We start from the raw sequence: 14,488 nt of genomic DNA, 5'->3' as shown, positions 1-14,488 counted from the left end.
AGTACCTGATTAAGGAGTAATTAATACGGAAATTAAAGTAATAAGATCTCTCTAGGTGAGAGTGCTTAGTGTTGGTAATCTGTGTCGTTAGCGAGATTAGCCGGTTGTTGGTGTTCCGTAATATTTCTGTTCTTCGATTCTTCGATTCTTCGATTCTTCGATTACCTAACTAATGAGGATTAATTAAGTATTTATAGCCTTGAGAAGCGTGCCACCCTCTAGGTTTAAGGTAAACCTAGGGCTGATCAGGCCTCTAGACTGGATTGGGCCTTGATGGCCGGTTTTCCCATTTGGCATGGGTGGACACGTGGCGTGTCTAAATTGGTCCGTAGAGGACGTATCTGTGATTGACACGTGGCAGGCTCCTGTTGGCCTTCGTGAAGGACACGTGGCGGAACCTGGTTGGTCCACTTGTCAGACGGTGATTGGTGGATAAAAATCCCCTAATCAAGTCTCATCCGATTGTTCTACGAGCTACAACGATTGATTCAACGTTTATATATCTTCTCAATAGCTCTAATGTATACTCAATTCTTGTTCTTATTTATTTCTTTACCATCTATGGCCTTAGACGCCCGAGTTATCGTTGTATTTGTACCAATAATGGCTATAACGCACGTATCATAGTGAATTGGTGGACAAGTATGTAGCTGTAGACACCCATTTGTGTCTCCCCAAAACCAAACCCGGTGATGAGTACCTTTCACGTAGAATCATAATCGAATGAAGCAAAAGTGTGGAAAGTTTAGTGTTGCGGATAGTTTTAATTTCTTTTCTCTTCTCTCTGTTTTTGAAAACTTATTTTAAGAAAACAGCCAATCCAGTTTGCTTGGTCCATGATATGGGTCCAATAGTAGTGTAGTTGGATGGGGCTTGCAAAGACCTTTCCAACGATATATTATAAGCCCAATTCCGATGAATATTGAGGAAGTTATGGCCAATTTACTAAACTAGGCCCGGTTTGAGCTTTATGTGCGGCCCAATGATCTAGGAAAAGGCCTAATATGATTTATCGTTCCTAATGCAATTAGAAATGGTTTTAGTCTTCTAGATTCTTCTAGAAGGTTCTTTTCATTCCTAATTCAATTAGCATTGATAAATTGACTTTTGTTGACTTTTCAGAGTTTTAATTAAAATCAAATAACATTTTTGAGGAAAATATACGATTTTATCCTCCTGAACGGAAAAACTTATCTGATTTTCGAAAACGCGTCAAAAACAGGCCTGGCGCCTGACACCAGGCATTGGCGCCTGGAGCTAGGCCTGGCGCCTGGCGCTAGTGTTGGCGCATGGCGCCAGTTAGCCAGGGTTGGCGCCAGCTCTGTTTCAGTTGCGCCAGGACTCTATTCTGTTAATTTATCTTTTTGGCTGATTTTCTCTATAAATAACGACGTAAAAACTCCGTTTTCATTCACCAATTCTCATAAACATTCATCTATATTCATCAATAACCAGCTTTTCGATTATAATCACCTACAATCAGTTTTCAATTCTCATTCTTCTAATTCATTCATCATCTCTCTCTTTCTTCTACAACTTGCTTTTTCTTACAAAATTCCGCATTCACAAGATCTAGAAACACCTAGCCATATTCGAAGTTGCCTTTGCCCTAGACGTGAAAGGTTTAATTTCTGAGGGTTTGGTTCCAAATCTCTCTTTCAATTATTTAATTTAATTGTTTGTTTATTATTTTCCTTGAAGTTACTAACGTGTGTATTTTGTTATTATAAAGAGGTACGAGGCATCAAAATAAGTACTTTAATGATTTTTAATTGATGTTATGATCATGTTTAAATTGTTATTATGATATTCCTAGTATCATGTCTAGGGTAGATTTAATATTAAATATGATTAAAATAGTGATGCTTCCTATGTTCTTCCTAATGTTTATGATTGCTAATATCATGTTAGGGTTAAAGCTTTGATTTTTATTGCTTAATGACATGGTAGGGTTTGTTATTAATCTTGTTAGTATCATGCCTAGGATCTTGCTATTATTATGCTTTAATATTAACATGAACATGATTATGATTATAATTGTTATAATTCATGATGATTATGAATGTTATGAATATTATTATTTTGATGATGATTATTTTGATGATTATTATTATTTTGATGATATTTATGATTGTTGTTATCATGATTATTGTTATAATTTTATGATTATTTTATTATTATGTTGCTTGATGATATTTATTATTTATTGCTGGATCACACCTTTTATGCATGTTTAAAGGGAATCTATACTTGTAATCACGCTTAATAAGATAATTAATAATCTTGTTTAGGGTTAATGTGTTTATAATCCAAGTGATCGCCAATAATAGATTTGTTTGTGCATTAATATTCAACCAACATAGATAAACAGGTTTAGGGTTAATCCTATTGATTGCATGTTAATTAAAAAGCGCACATGAATACGATCTGAATAAAGTAGAGGCCTATTATTAAGGCAGGTTCAATCTCTTTTAGGTTGGATTTGTACCTTCATCCCCGAACCCTTATTTGGTTCTAGACCTTATGGAGTTGACGATCTCTTGGATCGTTAAGGGGTGTAACCTTCACCTCGTGAACGGTTTACAAGTTCCTAAAACTTGTTGGCGACTCTTTTACTCTATCTTCTTCCCTTTTGGACGCCACCGTACTTTAGTGTATAATCACAGTGGGGTTCAAGCATGGGGTTAACGCTTGAAATTATTCCCTACAGTAGCCACCCGCGGTTTTTACCCACCTTCATTGGGGTTTTCCGCGTCACCATATCGTGTCTTTCTTCTTTCTATTTCCATTGTTTACATTTCACAACCCCCCCTTTTATCTAGTTATCGGTATCCCAACCAAAGGTCGTTCCTCGACGATTTTTGGCATTAACAGTTTGGCGCCGTCTGTGGGGACGATAACTAGATTCTATTTCTATAGCCAAACACATTTCCACAAAATATTCTCTAAGCACAAAAGCTTATAGTCTTGGTGCTACACCACACTACCATTATTCCAATATTAACCATTTTCGGTCTGCTTCTGTCTACTTACGTTTTCATGACCTTGCATTCTTTTGCAACTAAAAAGTTGTAGATCTTGAAAAGTTAATGAATTCAGGCTCAAGAATCACTCAATTTAGAGTTCGGAGCTAAAAGTTACGCCTCTAGAAAGTTTCATGCAGATGTTGTCTTCTTTCTGTCGCTGCAACGACTTCGACTACGACGTCAGACATCAACGACATTATTTCCCCCTTGAAAGTGATCATATAAGTTATCTTTTACTTATTTTGACATCCATGAATTCAACATTATTATATTTTATGTTAATCTTGGTTCATGATGCTAGTTTAGTATCATATTGCTATCCTACGAATTTCTCAATGTTTGTAATGACTAAACTCTATGTCTAGTGTTTTTGAGATAAAATGAAGTGACAGGATCAAAGATCATAAGGACCAAATTCTGATGACTTTAAGTTAATCATCACCAAGATAGTGGTGATACCAAACACACTCAATGATCATGCCAAAAACGATAAGTTACACAACATCATGCGTAGTGCATGAGAGGTAAACTCCTAAGTATCAAAGTAAATTTTTTCTAATATTGTTATGTTTTTGCAATGTGTGTAGGACCACACGTGCGACACATGTCATAGGGTTGGTGGTAACAAAAGTATATAATAGCAGCATGGTGATTTGACATCAAAGTCGTAGAGATGGAAACTTTGACCACAACTAAGATGTCTGCATATGCTATGTCCATTATCTATTAACGTCTGCATTATTGTGAGTTTGACATATGATTATCCTAAAGGCATCCAGAACAAACCTAATGGAGATAAGTGCAAGAAACTTAAGCCACATGTTGCAACAACAATAGTTGGGGGCTAGTACTCTTACACTTGAACATGATACTATGATTATTCTGACGTGCGACAGTAAGTCGAGACGCGTCATCAGATCCGACTCAAGTCGAGACGCGTCATCAGATCCCGACGCACATTAGTAAGTTGAGACGTGTCATTAGATCCCGACGCGTGACAGTGAGTTGAGACGCGATGTCAAGCTAAGACACGACAGTAGCTCGAGTAGCGTCATCAGATTCCAATGTCGATGAACAATCGAGTGATGAAAGTAACACGAGTGCAAGTTACCTCTTCAATCGAAGATCTAATGTCATATGAATGTCATTCGTGACTTGCATGTTCAATACAACTCACAGGGAATACCTATCCAATCACTTTTCTTTATTTTCATATAATTATTTTGCATGTAACCCATGTCGCTTGTGTTCTAATGAATTCATATGTTTCTTTGTCATTGCATGTGTTGTTGCATATGCGCTCCAAAGCACTTCCGTTGACAATACGAGGATGATCACCATCTTGACATCATGACGCACGAGTCCAACATCGAGATCTAGTGACAATCGCTCGATGACACCCGATTGACAACGAAGACACTTGACTTCAAAAGTTAGACACAAGACACCGTAACAATATTCAATGGTATGAGTTTCATAACTTAGTTGATGCATTTCATGTACTATTGATATCATGATAACAACCTAAGTATATAGCATGTAATTCTTGTCGATTAGTTATGCATATGACTCATGTCTTAGATAGCTAAAGCAAAAGTTTAATTCAAAAGTCATAATGTTATCTCTTAAATTATAATCTATGTCTCATCATTGTTATATTTTCTAAAATTCATGACGCATGTAAACACATACAAACTACTTACGCATGACAACGATTGATCGATACGATTCAAATAGTGCATACATTTAGACATTCACATGTATAAGAACATAAGTTAGAAATCATGAAGCATACGACGCTTGTACCACGTCTTAATAAAGTAATTACACTAATATGTGATATTTACTTAATTCATATTCTTCTTGAATGATCTTAGCATTGAAACACTATGCTTTGAAATCTTATTAGCCTTGTTGCCAAATGTTTTCTCTTTACTATTGGCCTTGTCGCCAGAATTTGTCTCTCAACGCCATGTGGTCATGTCACCAGAAAATCTACATTTCAATAGCTTAAGTGGCCTTGACGCCAGATTCACAAATGGCCTCAAACGCCAGTGGCCTTGACGCCAGATTCATAAATGGCCTTAGACGCCAGTGGCCTTGACGCCAGATTCACAAATGGCCTTAGACGCTAGTGGCCTTGACGCCAGATTCACAAATGGCCTTAGACTAATGGCCTTAGACGCCAGTGGCCTTGACGCCAGATTCATAAATGGCCTCAGACGCCAGTGGCCTTTACGCCAGTTTATCATTAAGAGGCCTAGTCGCCCGACATCTTTCGATGACACTCGAAATGGCCTAGTCGCCAGTATGGCTTTATCGCCAGATTCCATTTCTTATATGGCCATGTCGCCCGATATCACTTTACAATGTCTTATGTGTTTATCTTGTCAAACATTATTTGACAACAACATAAATGGTCTTGACACCTGACTATATCATATGTTTATCTTTTTACATGGCTATGTCGCTAGTAAAAATCAATGATTATTAAACTAATTTTACTTTGAGTGGCTTTATCTCTAACAAGTGTTGCAAACAGGTTATTTTGACATCAAGTCAGATTGTCTCAAGGAAAGATGAGATCACAAGTCTCTCAATACCAACACACGTGTGTAAAAACAAAAGTATGATAAGTTACAAACCAGTGTTGCCATTGAACAACGCTAGGACCAATATGAATGTAACATCAGGTGCAAAGTTTATTTTCTTAGTTTACGGCGTGCTTCAACTAAGAAAATGGGGGCTATTGTTATGGGCGAAATTCTCATTAAACAAAGTAAATTCCTTAGTGTTGTCCTACGACCAAGACGACCGTTGGTTAGACGAGTCTTGGTGTTCAAGGTTGAATAAGATGGGGAATGCCAAGGAAACTAATGTTCATTTCCAAGCAATAGCAAATGTCAATAACGCACCTTAGTGACGACGAACCTTAGTGACGGACGTCAATACTTGACGCCCGACAAACTACAGCGAAGTCTAACGGCCTTCAGTGACCTTCGTCGACCTCCAGTGACCTCTGACGTCCTTCAGTCATACGACGTCTGAAGATGACACTGACGCTAACGCCCGACGTCCAACCATGACGCGTCTCGCAGTGCGATGCCAGAAAGCTGCGGAACAAGTCGATGTTGTTACTAGTGGATCCTATAATCAAGGAGAGAATTTCTGGCAGCCTTTAACCAATCAATGAAGTTGTTACAATGGATATGGAGCCTAAAAAAGTCCACATTCATCAAGGGACCAAGTCTTGAAGTCAACAAACAACCTCCTAAAATCAAGGAAGTCATCCTTATCTTCCTCAACCGATTTTCTACCACTTAATGGCCTATAAAATGAGAGCAACGACCATCCATTAAGGCAGATCATACATATCATATTCCAAGCATAAAACACCACATAAGTATACACTACAAGATACATCATCAAAAGATACATCATGAGGCTCCGTTCGACGATCTAAACGACGACAAGTCTCATCCGATTGTTCTACGAGCTACAACGATTGATTCAAAGTTTATATATATTCTCAATAGCTCTAATGTATACTTAAATCTCGTTCTTATTTATTTCTTTACCATCTATGGCCTTATATGCCCGAGTTATCGTTGTATTTGTACCAATAATGGCTATAACGCCCGTATCATAGTGAATTGGTGGACAAGTATGTAGCCACCCGCGGTTTTTATCCACCTTCATTGGGGTTTTCCGCGTCACCATATCGTGTCTTTCTTCTTTCTATTTCCATTGTTTACATTTCGCAACCCCCCCTTTTTACCTAGTTATCGGTATCCCAACCAAAGGTCGTTTCTCGACGATTTTTGGCATTAACATACCATATAGTCCATATTCCATGATGAAGTTGAATAGATCATAACCATTTGTGTCAATTGGACTGAAAAACAGAAGGAAAAGAATTGATCTAATTTGGTTAAAATTCCCACTATGCAAATGGTGTGTCGAAAAGTTGATAGAGAAAAAATCGAAGACAAAAGAAGACTGAACAAATTAATGATCACGCACATTATTATTGTTCGGTTGATCTATGCGTTGGAAGAAAGTATAGTGACTTAGGGCCTGTTTTCATTCGCTTATTTTCAGTTTATTTCAGCTCTAATCAATTCAGTTCAATTTATGTCTAATGATATTGTTAATGATATAAAGCCAAATTTCATTCTTGTAAGCTCTTATAATAACAACAACAACAACAACAACAACAACAACAATAATTATTATTATTATTAAAAACCTACAAAGTCAGTCATAAATAATAATAGTAATAATAGTTATAATAATAGTAATTATAATAATAATAATAATAATAATAATAATAATAATAATTCAATTCATTGTTCAAATGGTTATATTTTTTTGATACATATTTTTGTTGTTAAACTCATTGACAAAATGAGTACTACACAACTTAAACTAATTTTATTTTTTAATTAAATAGTATATGTTTTTAAAATGTTTTAGGGTTTCATGTTATTACTATATTTTCCATAAATATTTTAATTATATAGTATATTTTTCTTAAATATTTTAATATGTATATTTGTATACACACATATGTATAATAATAAATAATCAAAGATCACTAATCCATAGTTAAAAATCACTAATTAATAAGTTCAGTTCAGCTCACTTCAGTCAATGAGAACAGACCCTTAGTGTAGTTGCGTAATACGTAAAACACGATGCCACATTCTTACGACAAATTATACAAAGTGGTATAATATGAAATGAGAATCCCATTTTTTGTTATTTTTATTTTTGGGTCTTATACTCGTAAGTGTTAGGCCATGTTCTGCTCTGCTCTGCCCAACTCTACTCTACTGAAAACTACTCTGCTCTATTATGCTTTGTTTTGCATTGTGTTGGAAACCATGCTCTGTTGAAATCTGCTTTGTTCTGCTCTACTGAAATTTGCTTTGCTAATCCCTACTCTGTCCAAAACCTCAAAAGAACAAGGTCTAAGTTATCTAAAGGTAACAATTAAAATGATGTTATGTGTTGCTCATTATTGATATAGAGTTTTCAATATAATGTTATGTGTGGCTCATTATTGATATAGACTTTTCAATATTATGAAGCTAATAAAAAGTTGTATTTGTGAGTACAAATACTTCGTATTAATGTGCGTCAAAGCATCATAATAAGTGAATATAGCTATTTACTATGTACCTGTTATCTGGGACTTTGGGTTATGATTATAAAAACCTACGGAGTACAATTGTAATTTGGGTGTTGGGTAGTTAAGAAGCACAACAATCATATCATTTAACAAATTTTTTTTCTTCCTTAAAAAAAAAACAATTTTTTTTTCTAACACTATATACTTCCTCAAATCTTTTAATATTGTACATGAACACTTTTGTATTTTATTTTTATTTTTTTCTTTTAATACCCAACATACCCTTACTTTGTCACATTAATATTTAGTTCATGTTTACATCAAATGGGCACTTTTATATTTTTACCCTTTTTTTTTTTGACAGTGTATTTTTACCTTTCTCTATTCCATTTCCTTTTTTTAAGATGAAATGGGAGTGAAGTGAGTTATGATTTCAGAAATGAGTGTCATGAATATTTATTTACGAGGGGTATATACGGAAGTTCATATTAATAATGCGAACGGTGCCTAGTAAAATAGGAGCGTTGTTTAATAACTCCTAAAAAAAACCGAGTAAATATAAAGGATGACATTAACTCTAAATTAAAGACATAAATACGGAGCATTTTTACGCTTAATTCGAAAACTCACTCTTATTATTAGTACATCAAGTAATTTCACAGCACAAACTAGGGTATTGTATTTGTACTACTACAAGGTAGGTTACAAGCACAATTCTCTTCTATATTATAAAACGATAAACTAAATAAAAATACATACGACATGATGATGATAAAACCAACATTAGAACACATATATTATTCAAAAGACAACTCTAGTAACTAATTACTCGTATAATTCTAGTAATTAATTTTGACAGCATTAATTTGCCTTTCCATAGAAGCCATATAAGTGAAGTAAATTTGGCCATAATCTTTGAGCCTCTTGAACATTTGGGGCCTATCCTCAGTTATGAGCTCCTTAAGTGGGCCAATCTCTTTCTCTGGGTTTGGAAGAGGAAGCATGGCTAATGAAATACGGTCACATTTTGGGTTTATAACCACTTTGTGGACTGGACTCTTAAATATACCATTACTTGCAATCTGTAATATCAACAAAATTATATTAGCATTAATTAATAGGAGTAGAAATAAATTTGATAATCTAATAAATACACATGTATGTTTTTATGGACAATTTATCAACAATGTACAACATTTTGGTCTTACAAAATTTGTTTTTATGGACAATTTATCAGCAATATACAACATTTTGATCTTACAAAATTTTAAATGTAATTTGATCATAAGTAGTCTAACATACCTACACCTCTAAACTTTACTCAATACCTAAATTTCAATTCAACATTATATATATATATATATATATATATATATATATATATATAAACATGTTAGTTTTTGATGTTATCCTTAATTAGCAATTAAGTTGTGTGTGTGTGTGTGTTTTTTTTAATAGTATCATAGCCACACAGTTATTAGAAGTAATTATTTTGTATTAGTATCACAAACTAATACTCCATAAATAAATTAAATTTGAGTTTCTGTCTCTAAATAAATACACAAACGTTGTACTAAGTTTGACTTTCATTTTACTAACTATATATTCTTAATACAAATTTTTTTAATATAAAATCTTATTATATCAATTAGTCTCAATAAATATTTTTTAAAATATCAACTTTGTTTTTTTTATTACTCCATAGTATTTAATTTAAGATATTGATTTAGGTATTGAAAAGCATAAAAGTTAAATTGTTGCATGTATTTGAAAATTTGAAAATAAAGGGAAAACTAGTATATATATAAGGGTACCTCCAATTGATCACCAACATGGATGATAATGGCTTCAGGGATGATAGGAACCTTAAACCATTGGTCATCTTTTAAGACTTGAAGCCCTTCAATCTCCTTATCTTGCAGAAGAACAGTAATGGCGGATCCATCCGTATGTGCTTTCAACCCAACAACTTGATTCGCGCTAGGGCATCGAGGATAAAAGTTGAACCTTGCATGTATTATGTCTTCCTTGTCATCTCCCCACAGTTCAAAGAAACGATTCTCATCCAACTTCAATGAACGTGACATGGCTTTGAAGAGTGTCTTGGATACTTCCTTAGTCTTATTTGAATATTCGTGTAAAGTTGTTCTGCAAGCAGAGGCGAATCCAGAATTTTAAATTTAAACTCTTAATTGACATGTTATAAAATCGAATGACTACTATGGTTTATTTTTGTTACCTAAATTCTTGAGGTTTCTCCGGCCAAAATTCAAGTTGACGCCTGTGCTCTGGATGAACTTGAAGATGGAGTTTGTCATTCCAATTGAAATTCCCTTGCCGGATTGTATTGTCATTGCCATAACCTTCGAGACTATCGCCTTTTGATGAGTACTTCTCCTTTTCCTCTAGCGGCAATTTGAAGAATTCCTTGCTCAATTCTCGTATTTCATCTAGCAATTCACTGGTCATACCATGATTGACAAGCTGAATAAATACCATAGTAGCACTAGGTTAGACTCATCGTTATAACATTCACTAGATTAGCTCCTAGATCCGTTCAAAAAAAAAAAAAAAAAAAAAGATTAGCTTCTAGATATTGATAAAGTTAACAAAATACTATTGATCATATGTGAAGTAACAAAACATTTTCTCACAAAACAAAAAAAAGTAACAAAACATTTGACCACCGATTTTAGAGTCATATAGAGTGTGTAGCTAACTTCAAAATAAATTGGTCAAAAATAACCTTTTTTTTTTCTAACCTTTTTTTGGCTTAAAAAGTTTTAAGCTCCTAACAATTAATTAATTCATAGCTAAAGGATCTAAGCTAACTAAAAGTTTATACATTTTGGTAGTTGAAATTTTTAATGATACTTTTATGTGCACTCAATATATGCATAAATAAAATTAATTGAACACAAACTACATACCCAAATACAAATTGTATATGAAGAGCCACATGAAACCGAAATATACTTTTTTTCGTTTCGTAAAAGTTGCAACACTTTCTAATTCACACAAATAACTTAATTTGATTATTTTAACGAATTATGGTTAAGGAAAAATATTATAATTATGTAAAATCTAGTTGTTAAATTTGATTCAATTTGCACTTTTATAAGAGTCGTACCCAGTTAATTTCCTAGATAAATAAAATTTGTTTATCTAAAGGTATAATCGTCTTTTTAAGTACCATTGAAGGGGTACATGCGTCTTTTCATATATTAATGGAGGGTTACATGTGTAATTTACTAAATGCAAGTTGAATTGCAAACAGTAATTGGACAGTTCGCCAAAAGTACTGAATAAATGACCACGCTTTTTCTATATATTTTTTTTCAGAAATGCCACCAGATTAACAAAAATTCATTTATTTGGCAGATAAAGTTGTAATTGCCACTTTCATAATATCAAACTTGTATATTTTTTACTCGTATTTAGTTATAGTTAAAGATCTTATTAAATTAATTAGATTTACCTCAAATTATATGATCGTCATAATTAAAGAAAAAAAATAGTAGGTAAAATAAGCGTCAGCTAAATCACTCAACCATCAACTAAGTTTGAGAATACGGTTAGGAATATGGTGGTAGTAGAAGATAATTAAAACTCCGTAGCATATACAGTTTGAGAATAGGGTTAGGTTAAGGTGGTAGTAGAAAGGAGATGATAGGATCATAGGAATATAAACAACACACGTACTCATGCAAATTGGCGGTTCACGGTGACATAATTAATTTAGGTTAAAGAGTCACTAATTTAATAACATTACTTCCTTTTGCCACACGTTGGGGTTTTTCACTTTTTCAATTCTTTTTTATTCTTAGCCGTTTTCACAGTTTAATTTGAATAAAAATGTAATACTGTATTTACTTATATACATATATGCTCTGTATTACATATAAATTAAAAGGAAAATGTTATACATAGCCCTAAGGGCTATACATAGCCCTAAGGGCTATATATAAGCATTTAATTTACTCTTGAAAATTGTTTAAATTTAGAAAATCATGACAAAAACACACTAATTACACCGATTTGCGTGTGTTTTTGTCATAAATTCCTAACTTTATACATTTTCCAAGAGTAAATTCAATGCTTATATATAGCCCTAAGGGCTATGTATAGCATTACCCAAATTAAAAATATACATAGTATTATGTGAAAAGTGTCTAAATTAATTTAATATTAAGAACTATTCAATAAAAAAAAAACTTAATGCAAGAAAATTATACTCCGTAATGACTTACCATCTCAAAATGCCTAACTAATAATGAAGATGCGTAGAAAATTGTACAAAAATTTATACTCGGTACTTTATAGCTTGTTTGGTATTACTCGTATTTAGTTATAGTATTAGGTGTGATAATAATGAGAAAGTCCATGTCCATAATTACTATTGTTATGAAGGACAATAACAAGAGTTTCCTAATGAGGTTTTTGAGTTTTTAATGGCTGACTTAAGCCACCTTGCTGTTTAATAAAATTGGCTTCATTTTCCGTGAAAAACACACCTTGCTGTTTAATAAAATTGGCTTGCTTTTTTTACCAAAAAAAAAAAAAAAAAAAAAAAAAAAAAAAAAAAAAAAAAAAAACCTAGTTGGTATATTTAGACCTTATGTTATTGGTATAAAATTATACCAACATGAAATCTAAAAGTACCAACGATAAATATTTTTCTATTTTAATTTTTCTGATAAATCCGATCCAATATTAATGTGTGTTATAAGAAATTGATTGTCCACCTTCAATAGTTCAAATAATGTCTTTTTTCCATCATAAATACTCTATAAAGCCTATTATTATTAGTACATTCTATATAGTATTGGACGATAAAACTAGGGAATTATTAAGAAAAACAATTCAAATACTCCTTGTCTAATAAAGTCATTGTTATCTCATATATTATCTTACTAGATAATTCCGGAGTCATGTTCAATTTTTTAAAATATTAATAGTTGAAATATACAAGTTTTTAGAGAAATATAACACGATAGTCAATTATAATAAGTCTAACTACGTAAAATAATTAATAAATAGAATAAAAGAAAACCTTAATTTAATATAGAGTAATAGACACTTCGTAAAATATAGATACTTAAAGACTTCGTATATAACATCATTCTATTCTATATAAAAAAAATAGACTCGAGATTGGACGGAAGGGGGTGTTATTGTGTTAAGGGTGCAAACAAACCTGAAAACAACCCCAAGTGCTAAGAGCGGATCGAAGTTTCGAAAGCTCTTCAGAGTTGAATGATGAAAGGAGCGAAAAGTCGATGATCGGACCGTCCATCAAAGGAAGAGGACCGTCACCAACTTGATGCTCATCCTTAAGCTGTTGGAGGTACATTTCAGGCACAACCCCACTTTCTAGTAATTCTTGTACTGGTTTCAGCTGATCGTGTTTAGCTTCTGGTGCCATTTTTTATGTATGAATATTAAAGAGAAATAACGTAATGTATGTATGTATGTAATGTATATATAATTGAATAAAACTATATTGGAAATTTGGTCGATATATTTATTAACTTGTATTATGTTGTAGAAATGTTTGTAATGAAAATGAGACGAGAAGCCTGGCTTTTATAATGTGGTTCATCAACTTGCTATTCATAGTTACGTTATGCTCTTGAATTACTTGCATTGGTTACGACTCTATTTATTTTTTATAATAATCTTTTCACCAACCTCTTGATGACTCATTTTATTACTTAGCTAGTTAGCTTCCTTTGAATGCTACTAGAACTCTTGAACAACAATAATAATTTGTGTATGTCAATAGATAATAGTATCCCACATAATTACAGTATATTTTAATCATTAACACAATAAAAATGGATAATAATAATATTCCACATGACTATATTTTGACCAACATAAAAATTGAAAATAATATATCATGTGATGATAAATTTCGAAACAATATGAAAATGGACCTAGGTTACCCGAACAAGGAGGAGAAGAGTTTGCTCCACACTAAAAACCAATTGGCAATAGTAGGAGTAACTCCTCTACCTTATAAAGTGGAACCACCTCTCATCTTTCTCCAATATGGGACATTCACAAGTGGATTACAATGGGTTTTAACACTCTCCCTCACTTGTGAGTGTCCTTAGAACTTAGAGCACACCAGAAGGTACAATATAATCCTCATTGGGAATGAACATCCAATAGAGGCCCCTTAACCAGTGGCTTGACAAATGCCCAGTTATAAACGGCCCAACAAACCTGGGCTCTAATACCATGATAAATTTCGAAACAATGAAAATGGGTCTGGGCTACCCGAATAAGGAGGAGAAGAGTTTGGCTCACAAACAAGGTTTTG

The 14,488-nt window shown here is 33.2% G+C and overlaps 1 protein-coding gene across 1 annotated transcript; it reads right to left on the bottom strand.

The window, feature by feature from the left end:
* Positions 1-8,773: 8,773 nt before the first annotated feature.
* Positions 8,774-13,689, bottom strand: LOC110730947 (probable 2-oxoglutarate-dependent dioxygenase ANS). Its single transcript, XM_021910794.1, has 4 exons — positions 13,358-13,689; positions 10,400-10,644; positions 9,975-10,308; positions 8,774-9,242 (listed from the first exon to the last, which is right to left on the bottom strand). Exons 1-4 carry the CDS (start codon positions 13,583-13,585, stop codon positions 9,000-9,002), a joined length of 1,050 nt encoding a protein of 349 aa, XP_021766486.1. The 5' UTR covers positions 13,586-13,689; the 3' UTR covers positions 8,774-8,999.
* Between the last annotated feature and the right edge of the window lie 799 nt (positions 13,690-14,488).

This window comes from Chenopodium quinoa, unplaced genomic scaffold (genome assembly GCF_001683475.1).
Source record: "Chenopodium quinoa cultivar QQ74 unplaced genomic scaffold, ASM168347v1, whole genome shotgun sequence".
Classification (NCBI taxonomy): Eukaryota; Viridiplantae; Streptophyta; class Magnoliopsida; order Caryophyllales; family Amaranthaceae; genus Chenopodium; species Chenopodium quinoa.
Note: the sequence above shows the minus strand (reverse complement) of the source record. Positions and strands in the feature narration are given on the sequence as shown.